General features: G+C 38.5%; 1 protein-coding gene across 17 annotated transcripts in view; it reads right to left on the reverse strand.

The window, feature by feature from the left end:
* The window catches only part of ATG5 (autophagy related 5), a 122,034-nt gene that overhangs the window by 99,410 nt on the left and 8,915 nt on the right, over window positions 1-13,709 (reverse strand). For all 17 annotated transcript variants that reach the window (XR_006289528.1, XM_027829246.3, XM_043542731.1 and 14 more), the window contains one exon: window positions 5,053-5,131. Coding sequence is in view for 16 of the 17 variants with exons in the window: in XM_027829246.3 (XP_027685047.1) it covers window positions 5,053-5,131 (79 nt within the window). In the remaining variant the exon portion in view is untranslated. The remainder of the gene's footprint in view (window positions 1-5,052; window positions 5,132-13,709) is intronic.

A 13,709-nucleotide genomic window follows, 5' to 3' on the forward strand; every position in this document is an offset into this window, starting at 1 on the left:
GAAAAAGGGTTAACCAGTGAGGTGGCAAAATTTGCAGAGGACACAAAACTATTCAAGATAGGTCAAGTCCAAAGCAGACTTTGAAGAGTTACAAAGGGATCTCACAAAACTGGATAACTGGGCAACAAAACGGAAGATGAAATTCAATGTTGATAAATGAAAAGTAATGCACACTGGAAAACATAATCCCAACTATACATATAAAATGATGGGGTCTAAATTAACGGCTACCACTCAGGAAAGATCTTGGAGTCATTGTGGATACAGTAACTCCTCACTTAACCTTGTCCTGGTTAACATTGTTACGTTGCTGATCAGTTAGAGAACATGCTCATTTAAAGTTGCACAATGCTTCCTTATAACATTGTTTGGCAGCCGCCTGCTTTGTCCATTGCTTGCAAAAAAAGCGGCCCGTTGGAGCTAGCTGGTGGGGGCTTGGAACCAGGGTGGACCGGCAGCCCCTATCAGCTCCCCTAAGTTCCCTGCTATCAATTGCCGGCAGTTCAGTTGTCCCGCCCCCCCACTGCCATGTGCTGCTCCTGCTCTCTGCCTTGGAGCTGCTCCTGGGAGCCTCCTGCTTGCTGTGCAGAGCGTGGAGAAAGAGGGGTGCTAACGTCAGGGTGTCCCCCTCCCCAGGTACCCCATCTCCACATGACAGGGCTCAGGATGGAGGGAGCTTGCTGGCAGCAGCTGCTGTCTCAACTTGCTGATTCCAGCCCTGATATTCTATGATTCTATGATCTACTTAAAAAGGCAGTGTATTTAGAGTGGGGTCAGGGAACTTAAAGGGGCAATGTGAGTCTCTCTCTCTCACACACACACAGTGTGTCTCTGTCTCTTTCTGCCATGCTGTGTCTCCTCCATCCATTTGTGCTGCCTTGTAGAGCGTGAGGCTACATTAACAACGTGTTAACCATTGAGGGCTCAGATGAGTGATAGTTCATCATTTACCATTAAGGCATTCCCTGGGAAATATCCCACCTTCTTTCACCCTGACTCCACCACCTCAACCAAACTTCACAATCATCATTGCTGTGTACAGTATTAAATTGTTTAAAACTTATAGTGTGTATGTGTGTGCACATATCTCTCTATAGCTCTAGCTATCTTGAGAGAGCGAGCGTCAGTCTTTTGTCCGGGAAAAAAAATTTCCCTGGAACCTAATCCCCCACCTTTACATTAATTCTTATGGGGAAATTGGATTCACTTAACATTGTTTCACTTAAAGTAGCATTTTTCAGGAACATAACTAAAACATCAGGCGAGGAATTACTGTAGTTCTCTGGAAACATCCACGCAATGTGCAGTGGCAGTTAAAAAAGCTAACAGAATGTTGGGAATTATCAGGAAAGGGATACATGATGAGACAGAAAATATCATATTGCCTCTATATAAATCTATGTACTCCCACACCTTGAATACTGCATGCAGGTCTGGTCACCCCATCTCAGAAAAAGACACTGAAATTGGAAAAGGTACAGAAAAGGGCAATAAAAATTATTAGGAGGATGGAACAGCTTCCGTATGAGTAGAGATTAATAGGACTAGTACTTTTAATCTTGGAAAAGAGAAAACTAAGGGGAGATATGATAGAGGTCTATAAAATCATGACTGGTGTGGCGAAAGTAAATAAGGAAGTGGTATTTACTCCTTCTCAAAGCACAAGAACTAGGAGGTCACCAAATGAAATCAATAGGCAGCAGGTTTAAAATAAACAAAAGGAAGTATTTCTTCACACAACGCACAGTCAACCTGTGGAACTCTTTGCCTGAGGATGTTGTGAAGGCCAAGACTATAACAGGGTTCAAAAAAGAACTAGATAAATTCATGGAGACTAGGCTCATCAATGGCTATTAGCCAGGAAGGGCATGGACGGGGCCCCTTCCCTCTGTTTGCCAGAAGCTGGGAATGGATGACAGAGGATGGATTACTCAATGATTACCTTTTCTGTTCATTCCCTCTGAAGCATCTGGCACTGGCCACTATCAGAAGACCGAATACTAGACTAGATGGACCATTGGTCTAACCCAGTATGGCCGTTCTTATGTAGGGCTCTGATATTGCAAACATTTAAGCACATGCTTTAAACATGTTACAGGGTACAGGTACAGGGCCTAGGTATGAAATTTGCATTTACACAAAAGAGGAGCTTTTGAGTAAGAGCCCCTTAAAGCACACAGACAATTTTGAGATCTGCATAGCCAGTAACACTTATATAGAGTATTAAAACTGTTCTACCTCTCAAATTAAGTAACCGACCATTATGTGTATTCATTTAAATGCATCTTAGTAACTGATCAAAATTACTTTCTTTCATTTACCTTCCAAGACCCAAGTTCAAGGTTCTGCACTTTCCCTGCAACAGCAGAAGGAAACATGGAGAGCAATTCTGAATTCTCATCTTGGCAAGTGAAGGAGGAATTGTGGTTAAAATTGCAGCTAAATATATATAGTTAAATACCCAGAAAGATACTGGAAGAAATTATTGAATTATTTTGCCAAATTACTTTTCCAACAGATGTCTGCATAGTTAAAGCCCCCCGTTTCTATCTTGTGTTTTGGATACATCTGTTGTTTGTTCTAGAAATGCCTAATACACCTCCTCTCCCTGATTTGGTGGTCTATGTATGCACCCTTACCATGATGTTGCCCCTATTTTTTTCTCCAAATATCTTTACCCAGAGACTTTCACCTGGTCTGCCTCTCATCTCCTTCTGGACCTCAGAACAAATGTATATATTCTTGACATATAGTGCAACATTTCCTCCCTTTTTCCCCTCCTGTCTTTCCTGAACAAGCTATAACCCTCTACACCAATATTCCAGTCATGAGACTTATCCCACCAAGTCTTTGTGATGCCAATTAAGTCATAATTTATTTTATATACTAATAATTCCAGTTTATTCCCCATACTCCCTGCATTTGTATCTAAGATGTTGAGCAGATTCCACCACTGAATTCCCTTTTGTTGCGCCTATGACCCTCCTCTTCAACCTTCCCTTCCACCCACGTTATCCCCCCCAAAATTGTGTGTTTTCCCACTCTCCCAGTGAAGAATTATTTAAATCACACATTCAAATCAAATTATGTAGGTTCCAAGGCTGCATGCCCCATAATGTACTGCATGTGTAAGAGCTCACAAAATTGGTAGCCGATTGCTTGTGTTAGGCATGAATGAAAACAGCAAAAAAATGGCAAGTCCCTCTCTCTTATCCCATCTGTGATAGTGTGTTATGATGTCAAAAATGTAAAGACACCATTTAGATTCTTAGAATGTTTGTACTCATGATGTGGTTAATACAGGAAATGGGCCAGTAAAAGCTACTTTTCTTAGAACGTGCAATGATTACATGGCACAATCTAAGAAATTGAACAGGGTCTACAGTATCATTTGGACATTTTCAAGAAGGCTTTGTCAATGCCACCTATCTTTCAGGTATTTCCAAAAGGAGCTCAAGAGTTCTGGTGGCTTCTCTGCAACATGCCTATCTTTAAAAACTCATTTTAAAGACTATGCTTAGAGGTGCACACTGTAAGGAACTCAATTAGAGGGCACACTTCCTAAAAGAATCAGAAAAGGCATTCCTGGGCACTTCCATATTTTTTAAAAGGAAATTTCTGTAGAAAGAAGTGTATAGCATGAATCTTATTTTATCTTATTCAAATATCGGATTGTCTTGTTTCCTTACCTATTTCCTCTAGGAATCATAACCCATATTGCCTCAACTCATCTACATTCTTTTATCTTGTATAGCTTACACCTTTTCTTAAATACTTGTATTTTCAATTATTTTCTAACAAGCTACTTTTATATTTAATAAAAAATAGTAACTAAAAGGAAACATAATGTGAAACAACTATTAGTGTAACGTTAAGGCAGAGGATTCAGACAAAATAGGTGCACACAATTCCAGAAGTGATGAATTTGTTTAAAATCTTCCCAGCAGACTTACACACAGCTACAGGTTCTCCAGAATGCATGTCACAAGTACCAATGATTCATCTGCAGTGTTCCTGTTAGCAAGACTTCCTAAACTTTTTTAAAATTATGTTGTTCGAATGTCCCTCAGCTCAATTAGTGAGGGCATTCAGAACAACCTAAGTAAATACTTCCTAATTTTGATTTCCATTTCACAATCACAAAACACGCAAACACACAGTCAACAAGCCAGTTTTTCCTAGCAACAAAATATTTTGCTCACCATGTTAACTCTTTTGCATCTCTGCAATAGAAAAAGAGTGAGTTTTGCTTTTATTTTAAAATTATGAAAATTGCTAATATGGCATGGAAGATACTTTTGTGATTTTGACTTCAATTCATATTTGAAAGTACTGTGTATGACTACTGGGTGTAACATAATTCAAGTTCAATGCTAATTCAGTGCAACTACTCTCCTGAGCAAAGATCAGTAACACTACTAAATTATATTTGACAGTTTTACGATGTGTAATCAGTGCACTGTTTTCCCCCCAGTGACTAAACTGTTGCAAGGCTACCAAACTCATTTCACTTAAGTCCTTGAAGGGGACCCAGACCAAGTGTGCTTTCAATATACCAAACAGTCATCTGATTTTTTCAAAGATTTGTATAAGCCTATGCCCCTCCAAATATTTCTGAAGAAACAAGCATTCTAACTGTGACTTTCCTTCTCAAGTTGCAATGAATCAAAAGACAACTGTAGAGAGTTCTTGCCTTCTCCTCTACCCAACTGCACTAGCATACATTCAAACAATTTATTCTGAAGCAAACAGTTCATTTTTTAGATTAAAACAGAGAGTCATTTTCCAAGACAGGTCATTTAAACACATATGCATACTTGTTGGACAGAAAAAGCCAGCTCTGAATTTCCAGAAAGTTCTGAAAAGTTGTACTGAAGCACAAACTTTCCCCTTCCAAAAAAAAAAAAAAAAAAAAAAAAAAAAAAAAAAAAAAGTATATACTTGAGCAATAGGTGTAAGTATAATTATGAAACCTTCTGGTTTCAAAGTTTCATGCAGTTCTTACTAAGCTGATTTATTTTTAACCAGAGAAAGAACGTATTTTCATCGTACCTTGAAATGTACTGTGATGTTCCAAGGAAGAGCTGTATTTGATGCATGAAGGTCAAATAGCAATCCAATTGGAAAATGCCTAAAAAATAAGGGGGTGAAGAGTATATTAAATGCACACCAGTTTTACATTTAGAATTACCTATAACAGAAAATATACTTCCAGTTCCCAGCTTCAAAATTGCCAGTTATTCCCCACCTGTTTAGTCAGCGTTAAGCATGCTCAAAGCCCTGTACAAGGAGAGATGATTGACTTGGCTTAGTCACTGGCAGAGTCGGAACTAGAACTCAACAGTTTCTAACTCCAAGCTTTATACTCAATCTTACAGAATATCATATTAACTCTGGACATGACTCCCTATCCCGCCTCCCGGCTTCCAGCCTAAGGGAATGGTTGTAAACAGGCAGCAGAACAAAGGCATGTTGGCAGGTAGGTTGAGTGAGGCATGGCCAGGCAGGATTTGTGCCATTTTTTAACCCCATTACTGTAAAACTAGTCAGAATAAAATAGAAGGAAAAAGTATAGGGAAACTGGGATTTAAGGTTTACAAGCAATACCATTAAAACTAATATAAGTTACAAGAACAAAGAGTGCACTCTTTAAGTGTTCATTTTCTACCTTGAAGTAAAAAATGTAAATAAAATTTACTATGTCATAAAAGCTGGCCTTTTGCAATAAACTACAGGCCTGGTCAAAAAAAAATATTGTATTTTAAACCTTTCCCAAATATTTACTTCATAAAACTTTTCTGCAAATCTTTTTGTACAGAAATCTAAAGATGACCATCTTGTTAAATGTCTCTCTTAATGAAATATGACAAGTGCTTTAGTACTCAGTAGAATTTTCTCTTGGATTTGGCATATTTGGCTCAATTCTCTTATACCTTCAAAGACCTTAGAAATTAGTATTTTTGGAAACATGACAAAGTAAAACTGTTCTCTTAGGCCCTGATCCTGCAAATATTTATGCATGTGCTTAACTTCAGACATTGAGTAGTCCCCTCTGAATTCAATGGGATTGCTCACAGTGCATACAGTTAAACGTGTGTTTAAGACTTTCCAGGACGGGGGCCTTAAAGAGGAAGGATTGAAGGAGAAGACAACATCATTTCTAGATATACCAGAACATTTTCGTAACAGCTGAAAATATATATAAACAGTCTAGTGCTTCAGCACCATCTGCTGGCTAGTTAGCCCAAAAGCTAAGACAAGTTTAGAGATACAAAATGTGTGAGATAATATCTTTTATTGGTTCAACTTCTGTTGGTGAAAGAGACAAACTTTTGAGCTTACACATAACTCTTCAAGTCTGGGATCTTGGACCAACACAGCTCCAATAACACTGCATTCAAGACACGTCTAGTAAGTTAAAAATTCAGACAGAAGTGTGATTTTTTTAAAGTTGATATTCTTTTGAGTTTAGTTATTTAAAAATTCCTAACATTAGTGAGAAAGGGAGAAAGAACAAGAGAGTGGCTCCATGACTGCTTTTTGATGGTAGAAAATGAGAACAAAGGATGGATACAGAGCAGGACTTTTAAAAAATATGGATCCATTATTAATGCACATGTTTTTACTGCTAAGGGTTCTTAACTAGTAGAAGTTCTGTGGCGTGCAGTCATGGCACATGAGTCCTACAATAAAAAGACCTGCAAAGGCAATTCATGGAAAAATATTTTATTTAGCCCACCAGTCAAAGTAAGTGCAGCCTTCCTTTAAGAATTACACTACTACACAGGGAACATATTGCATGACACCTGGCTCTTAGAGAGCCATTTTTAATTTACTATACAAATACAGATACCAACTAATACATAAAATAAACTTCTTGGTATACCTCTGCTACCTTTTCCCTTTGGTCTCCTTACTTCAGAGAGTATGAAATAAATTCACATGCTTAAGAGAAATAAGTGTTCTTCAACAACTGCTTCCAGCGCATGTCCTTTGCTAGATCCTTTTATGAGGAAGTATTCATGTCACTTTGTTCCCATCACAGTACTTCTGAAGCTAGTTCTGCAGACAGAATCCCCACCAGAGAAATCACTTGCTAAGCAGAAACATGAATCCCCATTAAAATTAAAATGCTATGACTAGAGTATTACAATCTTCAGAGCTACAAACAAGATGGTTTCTTCCTCTAAAATTCTGAAGCAGCACTAATGTGCACACACTAGCATTTAACTCCAAGCCATCACAGACTTAAAATAATGCCACAAGACTACATTCCACTCATTTTCAGGACTTCTAACCTGAAGTGTATTTTAGGAGCCAGGAACACCTATGGTATTGAGCAGCACCTGCAGAGAGACCTTTTATAGTTCTTTCAAATAAAAGATGTTTCTAAGCCAAGGTAGACAGAGTGGGCAGGAACACACCAACAGAAGGGGAGGGGGGAAAGAGAGGGTTTGTTTGTTAGCAGAGGATGGGGATAGTTACATTCTCCATCCCATTCACACAGTACTGAACTTCTAGGGAAGTGCTGTGACACAGGAGCACTGTTTCTACAGCATGCCTTTGTATGGGACACTACAAACAAAAAAGCATGTTGGGGCGTGCAAGCACAGATCATTGCACCTATAGAGCTCAGGGGAGGAATAAGAAAAAACAAATTAAAAAAATACAAAATTTTTCAAAGTAAGCAAGTACCAAAGAAATTGGCAGAAAGTCAGACAACATGACTGTGCAAACTACTTAAGGGAGGTTTCCTGTTCAAAATATACTGTTTGACTGCCAGAGTCAGCCTGAACTGGATTTTGAGCCCAGGGCAGACAGGTCTTGTGGGGAAAAATAAAAAAGGAAAGGAAAAGATTCCAAGAGGCCACAGTTCTCTTTATAAGCTGCTGGAGCAATTCTTAGTTTTGGCAAGGCTTTAATCTATAAATGCATAGCCGTAATTTGACTTCCAGCCCCGTCCATTAGTTGTTGCTATAGTATTACAGAGCAGGTGCTTGTGAGGTGTAAGTGTGCAGCTGCAGAACTCTATTTAAAGTTCATTAATATTTTCAAAAGACACAAGGCAACTAAGGAAAATTAACGGTCATCAACTTTACAGCTTTTTTTTTTTTTTTGAAGCTTTGAAAAAGCATCGGAGAAGATGAAGTGTGTCAGCCAGAACAAGTAGGAGCACTGTTATTTTCATGCTAGAACCACTTTTCTTTGGCAATAAAATAAGACACGTGTAGCATATAAGTCACATAAAGGATAGAAAAGAATTCCCATGACAATTTCTGGTGAAGGTGAAAGTTGAGAAAATGCAAGGTATTTGAAGTCTACTAATTGCCATATTTTCTCCTCCATCAGTGGAAGTTTTGGGTGTATCAGAAATGAAGGATCAGGTCCTAGAGCATTAAAATTTAGCAAAAGAAATTAGCTGTGGCCATCAGTTTAGGACTAAGATGTGGAACCAACTCAAAGTACGCAAGATGGATACAGAGATAGAGGGTAGAGAGCATACATCTCTATTTTTGTTATGTTTCTGTTTCTCATTGTGTGTTCATAAAATAGAATACAAAATTCCTACTTTAATCAATAATAATTGAGAGATCACCACTTTATAAGTTTCTGGGGGGTTCACATTTATTAGCAATCTATTTACTTTCCACCCAATGTGCAGAATATTGTACTAAAACTCTTGCAATGACTTTTTAAGTAGCAGTTCCACTGCAGTTTTGTTTACATTTACTTTTAACTCAACAACATGCCATTATAAAGAGACATAACCAGCTTTAAAAAACCAACATCGTAATAAGTAAAAATTTAGTCAATTAACGGGTAAGATTTCTATAAATAGTGGATCAGAGACTTCCCCCTCCCCACGGTTTGTTTTCTTTGCACTTCAATACACCAGTTTTCAGGTAGACTGTGAACATTTAATTAAAATGTATCTTTTTTGAGGACTTTTAACACTGCTTCGTCAGTGAACTAGTGCATTAAGTCCTCTCAAAGCAATAGACGAGAAAAAATAAATTTAAAAACAATTACCAAACTTACCCAATCCCTCCTGGTGATTTTTATTGATACCCATTCTATTTGCGTAATGTCCTAATGTTGCCAGACTATATCAACCTAATTTATATAACACAGCTCACAATACTTTGCCCATTTGAGTTCCCCCAACTCCATTACAATGGCACTGTTCCCTTAGCCTGCCGCCTTCAAAAAGCTAATGCCAGCATAATCAGCTCCATCTCACCATTGTTTCTCTGCCATAAGGACTCTCTCTTGCATGGTACCAGAAGAATCTATATTGATCCTTTTCCGTTCATGTCGTCTATTAAGCTGTTGAAAGGGTTAACACACAAATGTGGTCCATGCACCAAAGCCCAGATTTATTAACTTTTTGGGCACACTACAGACTCCATTTTTCACCCCCTCAGGCTTCTGAAAAGAGCGGAAGGTTAGAGGGGATAGTTTTAGGACCAAAAGGGGGGTTAGTGGATTACAGATTGTTGTAATAAGCCATAAATCCAATGGCTCTATTCAGTCCATAATTTGTAGTATCTAGCAGAAAAATGAATTTAAATTTAAATGCTTATTATAACAATTCATAACCCACTAATCCCCTCTTTTTGTCCTATGACTGCAGAGATGTTAACAGGCCACTCATACTTGAACCATCCCTTAAAGTATGAGCTAACTACTTATGCTAAACAATCTGTTCCACCTTGCATTTTGCAGTGACGCTGGGAATACCTTTCCCAGATCTCTCTGTGGCTCCAAAGCTTGTCTCTCTCACCAACAGAAGTTGGTCCAATAACTCACCTACCTCGTCTCTCTGAAAATTACCCAACATCTTAAATAAATGTGAGAATGCCTTGTAATTTTAGGTTCCCTGGTCTTCTAGTAAGCACAAGGGGTACCCATGGGCTATTCTGTAGTACTGTTGCAAAGGAAGGCCACAAACTTCTCCATGCAATGGCTCTCATGTTCTCCATTCTCTTATCTCCCAGGGGAAGCCAGAGTTCCATAATGCTTGGGAGCACCTCCCTATAGCTCCCCCCCAAAAAACAAGTTAAGACCCTATGCATCTTAGATTAAACAAGAGTAGACTGTGTCACTTTACATCATTAAAAAAAGGTAGTTAAATCAACTCCTTGGGGCAGGACCCACATATTCTCTGTTCTGTACAGTATTCACCACATTGCTGGTGCTCATCAAATATTAAAAAGGTCCCTCAGATGGCCCTACACTTTCCTATGTAAGTAAAGCTTACAACAGTGAAAATAAAGGACCTAATCCTGCAAACACCTGTGCACATGCTTAACTTTATTACTGCAAGCAACCCCACTGATTTCAATGGGACTACTTCTGGTAGTAAAGTTAAGTACACGCTTAAATGTTTGCAGAATCACACCATTAATAGCCTTGATCATTATTAAGCGACCCCATTTTTACTTGGCTGTTTACCTTCTAAAGATATTCCTCCTGAAGTAGTGCCTTGTGCTCCTAGAAATCAGTCTAATTCTAATGTCCTTGGAGCTGTTCTCTACTCCATACCTGTGTCCTTCTGTTCAAACTAAAATAAACCTGTCTCTTGGACATCTCCTCCTGGATGTCTAGCTGCCAGTTCAAGCTAAACATAGCCAAAACAGAGCTCCTAAACTCCTTTTTGATAACTGTGTACAACACCACAATCCTGCCTGTCGCTCAGGCCTGTAACCTGGGCACCATCTTCAACTTGAACCTTTCTGTAGAACCTCACATCAAGGCTACATCTAAAACTTGCAGATTCTTGCTAAACAACACCTCTAAGATACGGCCTTTCCTATCCAACCACGCAGCTAAAAACTCTCATCCAGGCTTTCATCATCTTGTGTCTTGATTAGCGCTACATCCTTCTCTCTGGTCTTGACAAATGCAACCTTGCCCTGCTCATATCCATTCAGAATGCTGCAGCAAAGATAGTTCTCTTAGCCCATCATAGATTATGTCTCCCCTCATTTTGAATCCAACCATTGGCTCCCCCTTCTGCATCAAATGTAAGCTGCTTATTTCCATTTTCAAGGTCCTTCACTGTGAGACCCCCACCCATCAACTTTTTCTTGCTAATGAGATGTCGATACTCGCCTCCAATCAGCCAATGATGTTGTCCTCCACTGCCCACTTGTTAAATTTTCAAACCCTTTCTGATTTCTCCCAGGCTGCCCCACAGGCTTGGGAAGAGCTCCCTGTCAATGTCCACAAAGCAACTTCATCATTCACCTTCAAATCTCTCTCCTCATAACTCTCCTTTGCTGTGATGCCTATAAAAACTTGACAACTGTTAGGTTGCTGGTGCTGGTACTGTTCTCTGTATACCTATCATGCTAACCAATACTGTCTCTTTGTTTACTTGTATTCCCCCCCCATCGGTCTGTATCCATCTGTTATTTCATCTTATACTTATATTGGAAGATTCTTGGGGCAGGGATCGTCTTTTTGTTCTGTGTTTGTACAGTGGGGTCCTTGTACATGATTAGGGCTTCTAGGTACTACGATGATACAAATAATAAGAAAAAAGAAGGGGATAGTCTAACAGAAGAGTATCAAAATACAAATTAGTTTTTAGTTAAAGCCATTCTTTTTTTAAACCAATAAAATATATTAAGAGCCCAGTTTCCCTTTTTCCACCATTACAACATATAACACAATTCAAAGGAATAATCACCATTGTTCAATTCTAAGAGACACTTCCACTGTGGATGTACAGATTTCTTACATATATTCCAGTTTCCTTCTTTTTGTATTGCTAACAATTAGGGCTGTCAAGAGATTTAAAAAAATCATCACAATGAATCACATTGTTAATAGAAGAATACCATTTATTTAAATATTTTTGGATGTTTTCTACATTTTCAAATATATTGATTTCTATTACAACACAGAATACAAAGTGTGCAGTGCTCACTTTATTTTTAATTACCAAGATTTACACTGTAAAAACACAACATAGTATTTTTCAATTCACCTAATACAAGTACTGTAGTGCAATCTCTGTCATGAAAGTTGAATTTACAAATGCAGAACTATGCACCAAAAAACAACTGCACTCAGAACCAAAACAATATAAAACTTTAGAGCCTATAAGGCCACTCAGTCCTACGTCTTGTTCAGTCAATCGCTCAGACAAACAAGTTTGTTTACATTTGCAGGACATAATGCTGCCCGCTTCTTGTTTACAATGTCACTTGAAAGTGAGAACAGGCATTCGCATGGCACTGTTGTAGCCGGCGTTGAAAGATATTTACGTGTCAGATGCGCTAAAGATTCATATGTCCCTTCATGTTTCAACCACCATTCCAGAGGACATGCATCCATGCTGATGAAGGGTTCTGCCTGATAACGATCCAAAACACTGCACACCAACGCACGTTCATTTTCATCATCTGAGTCAGATGCTACCAGCAGAAGGTTGATTTTCGTTTTTAGTGGTTCGGATTCTGTAGTTTCTGCATCAAATTGTTGCTCTTTTGAGACTTCTGAAATCATGTTCCACACCTCGTCCCTCTCAGATTTTGGAAGGCACTTCAGATTCTTAAATCTTGGGTCGAATGCTGTAGCTAGCTTTAGAAATCTTACATTGATACTTTCTGTCAGGGTTCCCTCCCCACTTTGAACTCTAGGATACAGATGTGGGGACCCGCATGAAAGACCCCCTAAGCTTATTTACTTACTCTTTTTGCAACATTGAGACTTATTTTAGGATGATTTTAGGAGAAGGAGTTTTCTGACCTGATACTTCTCTGCTTCCCCAGGGAACACAAAAACAAAGAGCACAGACAAAGCCTTCTCCCCGCCCCCATAGATTTGAAAGTATCTTCTTTCCCCATTGGTCCTTTTGGTCAGGTGCCAACCAGGTTATTTGAGCTTCTTAACCACTTACAGGTAAGGAGGAATTTTAAGCTACCCTTAGCTGTGTGGTTATGACACCTTCTTTGCCTTTGTCAAATCTGCAGTGAAATTGTTCTTAAAACAAACATGTGCTGGGTCATCATGAGACATTGCTATACCATGAAATATATGGCAGAATCCAAAAAACACAGAGCTGGAGAAATACAATTCTCCCCTAAGGAGTTCAGTCACAAATTTAATTAACACATTTTTTTTTTAACAAGCCTCATCAGCATGGAAGCATGTCCTCTGGAATGGTGGGCGAAGCATGAAGGGACATATGAATCTTTTAGCGCATCTGGCATGTAAATATCTTGCAACACCAGCTACAAAAGTGCCATGCGAACACCTGTTCTCACTTTCAGCTGACTTTGTAAATAAGAAGCAGGCAGCATTATTTCCCCTAAATGTAAACAAACTTGTTAGTCTTAGCGATTGGCTGAACAAGAAGTAGGAATGAATGGACTTGTAGGCTCTAAAGTTCTACATTGTTTTGGTTTTGAGTGCAGTTATGTAACAAACAAAAAATCTACATTTGTAAATTGAAGTTTCACAATAAAGAGATTGCACTACAGTAATTGTATGAGGTGAGTTGAAAAATACTATTTATTTTATCATTTTTATAGTGCAAATATTTGTAATACAAAATAATATAAAGTGAGCACTGCACACTTTGCATTGTGCTGTAATTGAAATCAATACATGTGAAAAAGTAGAAAAACATACAAAAATATTTAATACATTTCAATTGGTATTCTATTGTTTAACAGAGTGATTAAAAGTGATTAATT

Source organism: Chelonia mydas, chromosome 3 (assembly GCF_015237465.2).
Source record: "Chelonia mydas isolate rCheMyd1 chromosome 3, rCheMyd1.pri.v2, whole genome shotgun sequence".
Taxonomy (NCBI): domain Eukaryota; kingdom Metazoa; phylum Chordata; order Testudines; family Cheloniidae; genus Chelonia; species Chelonia mydas.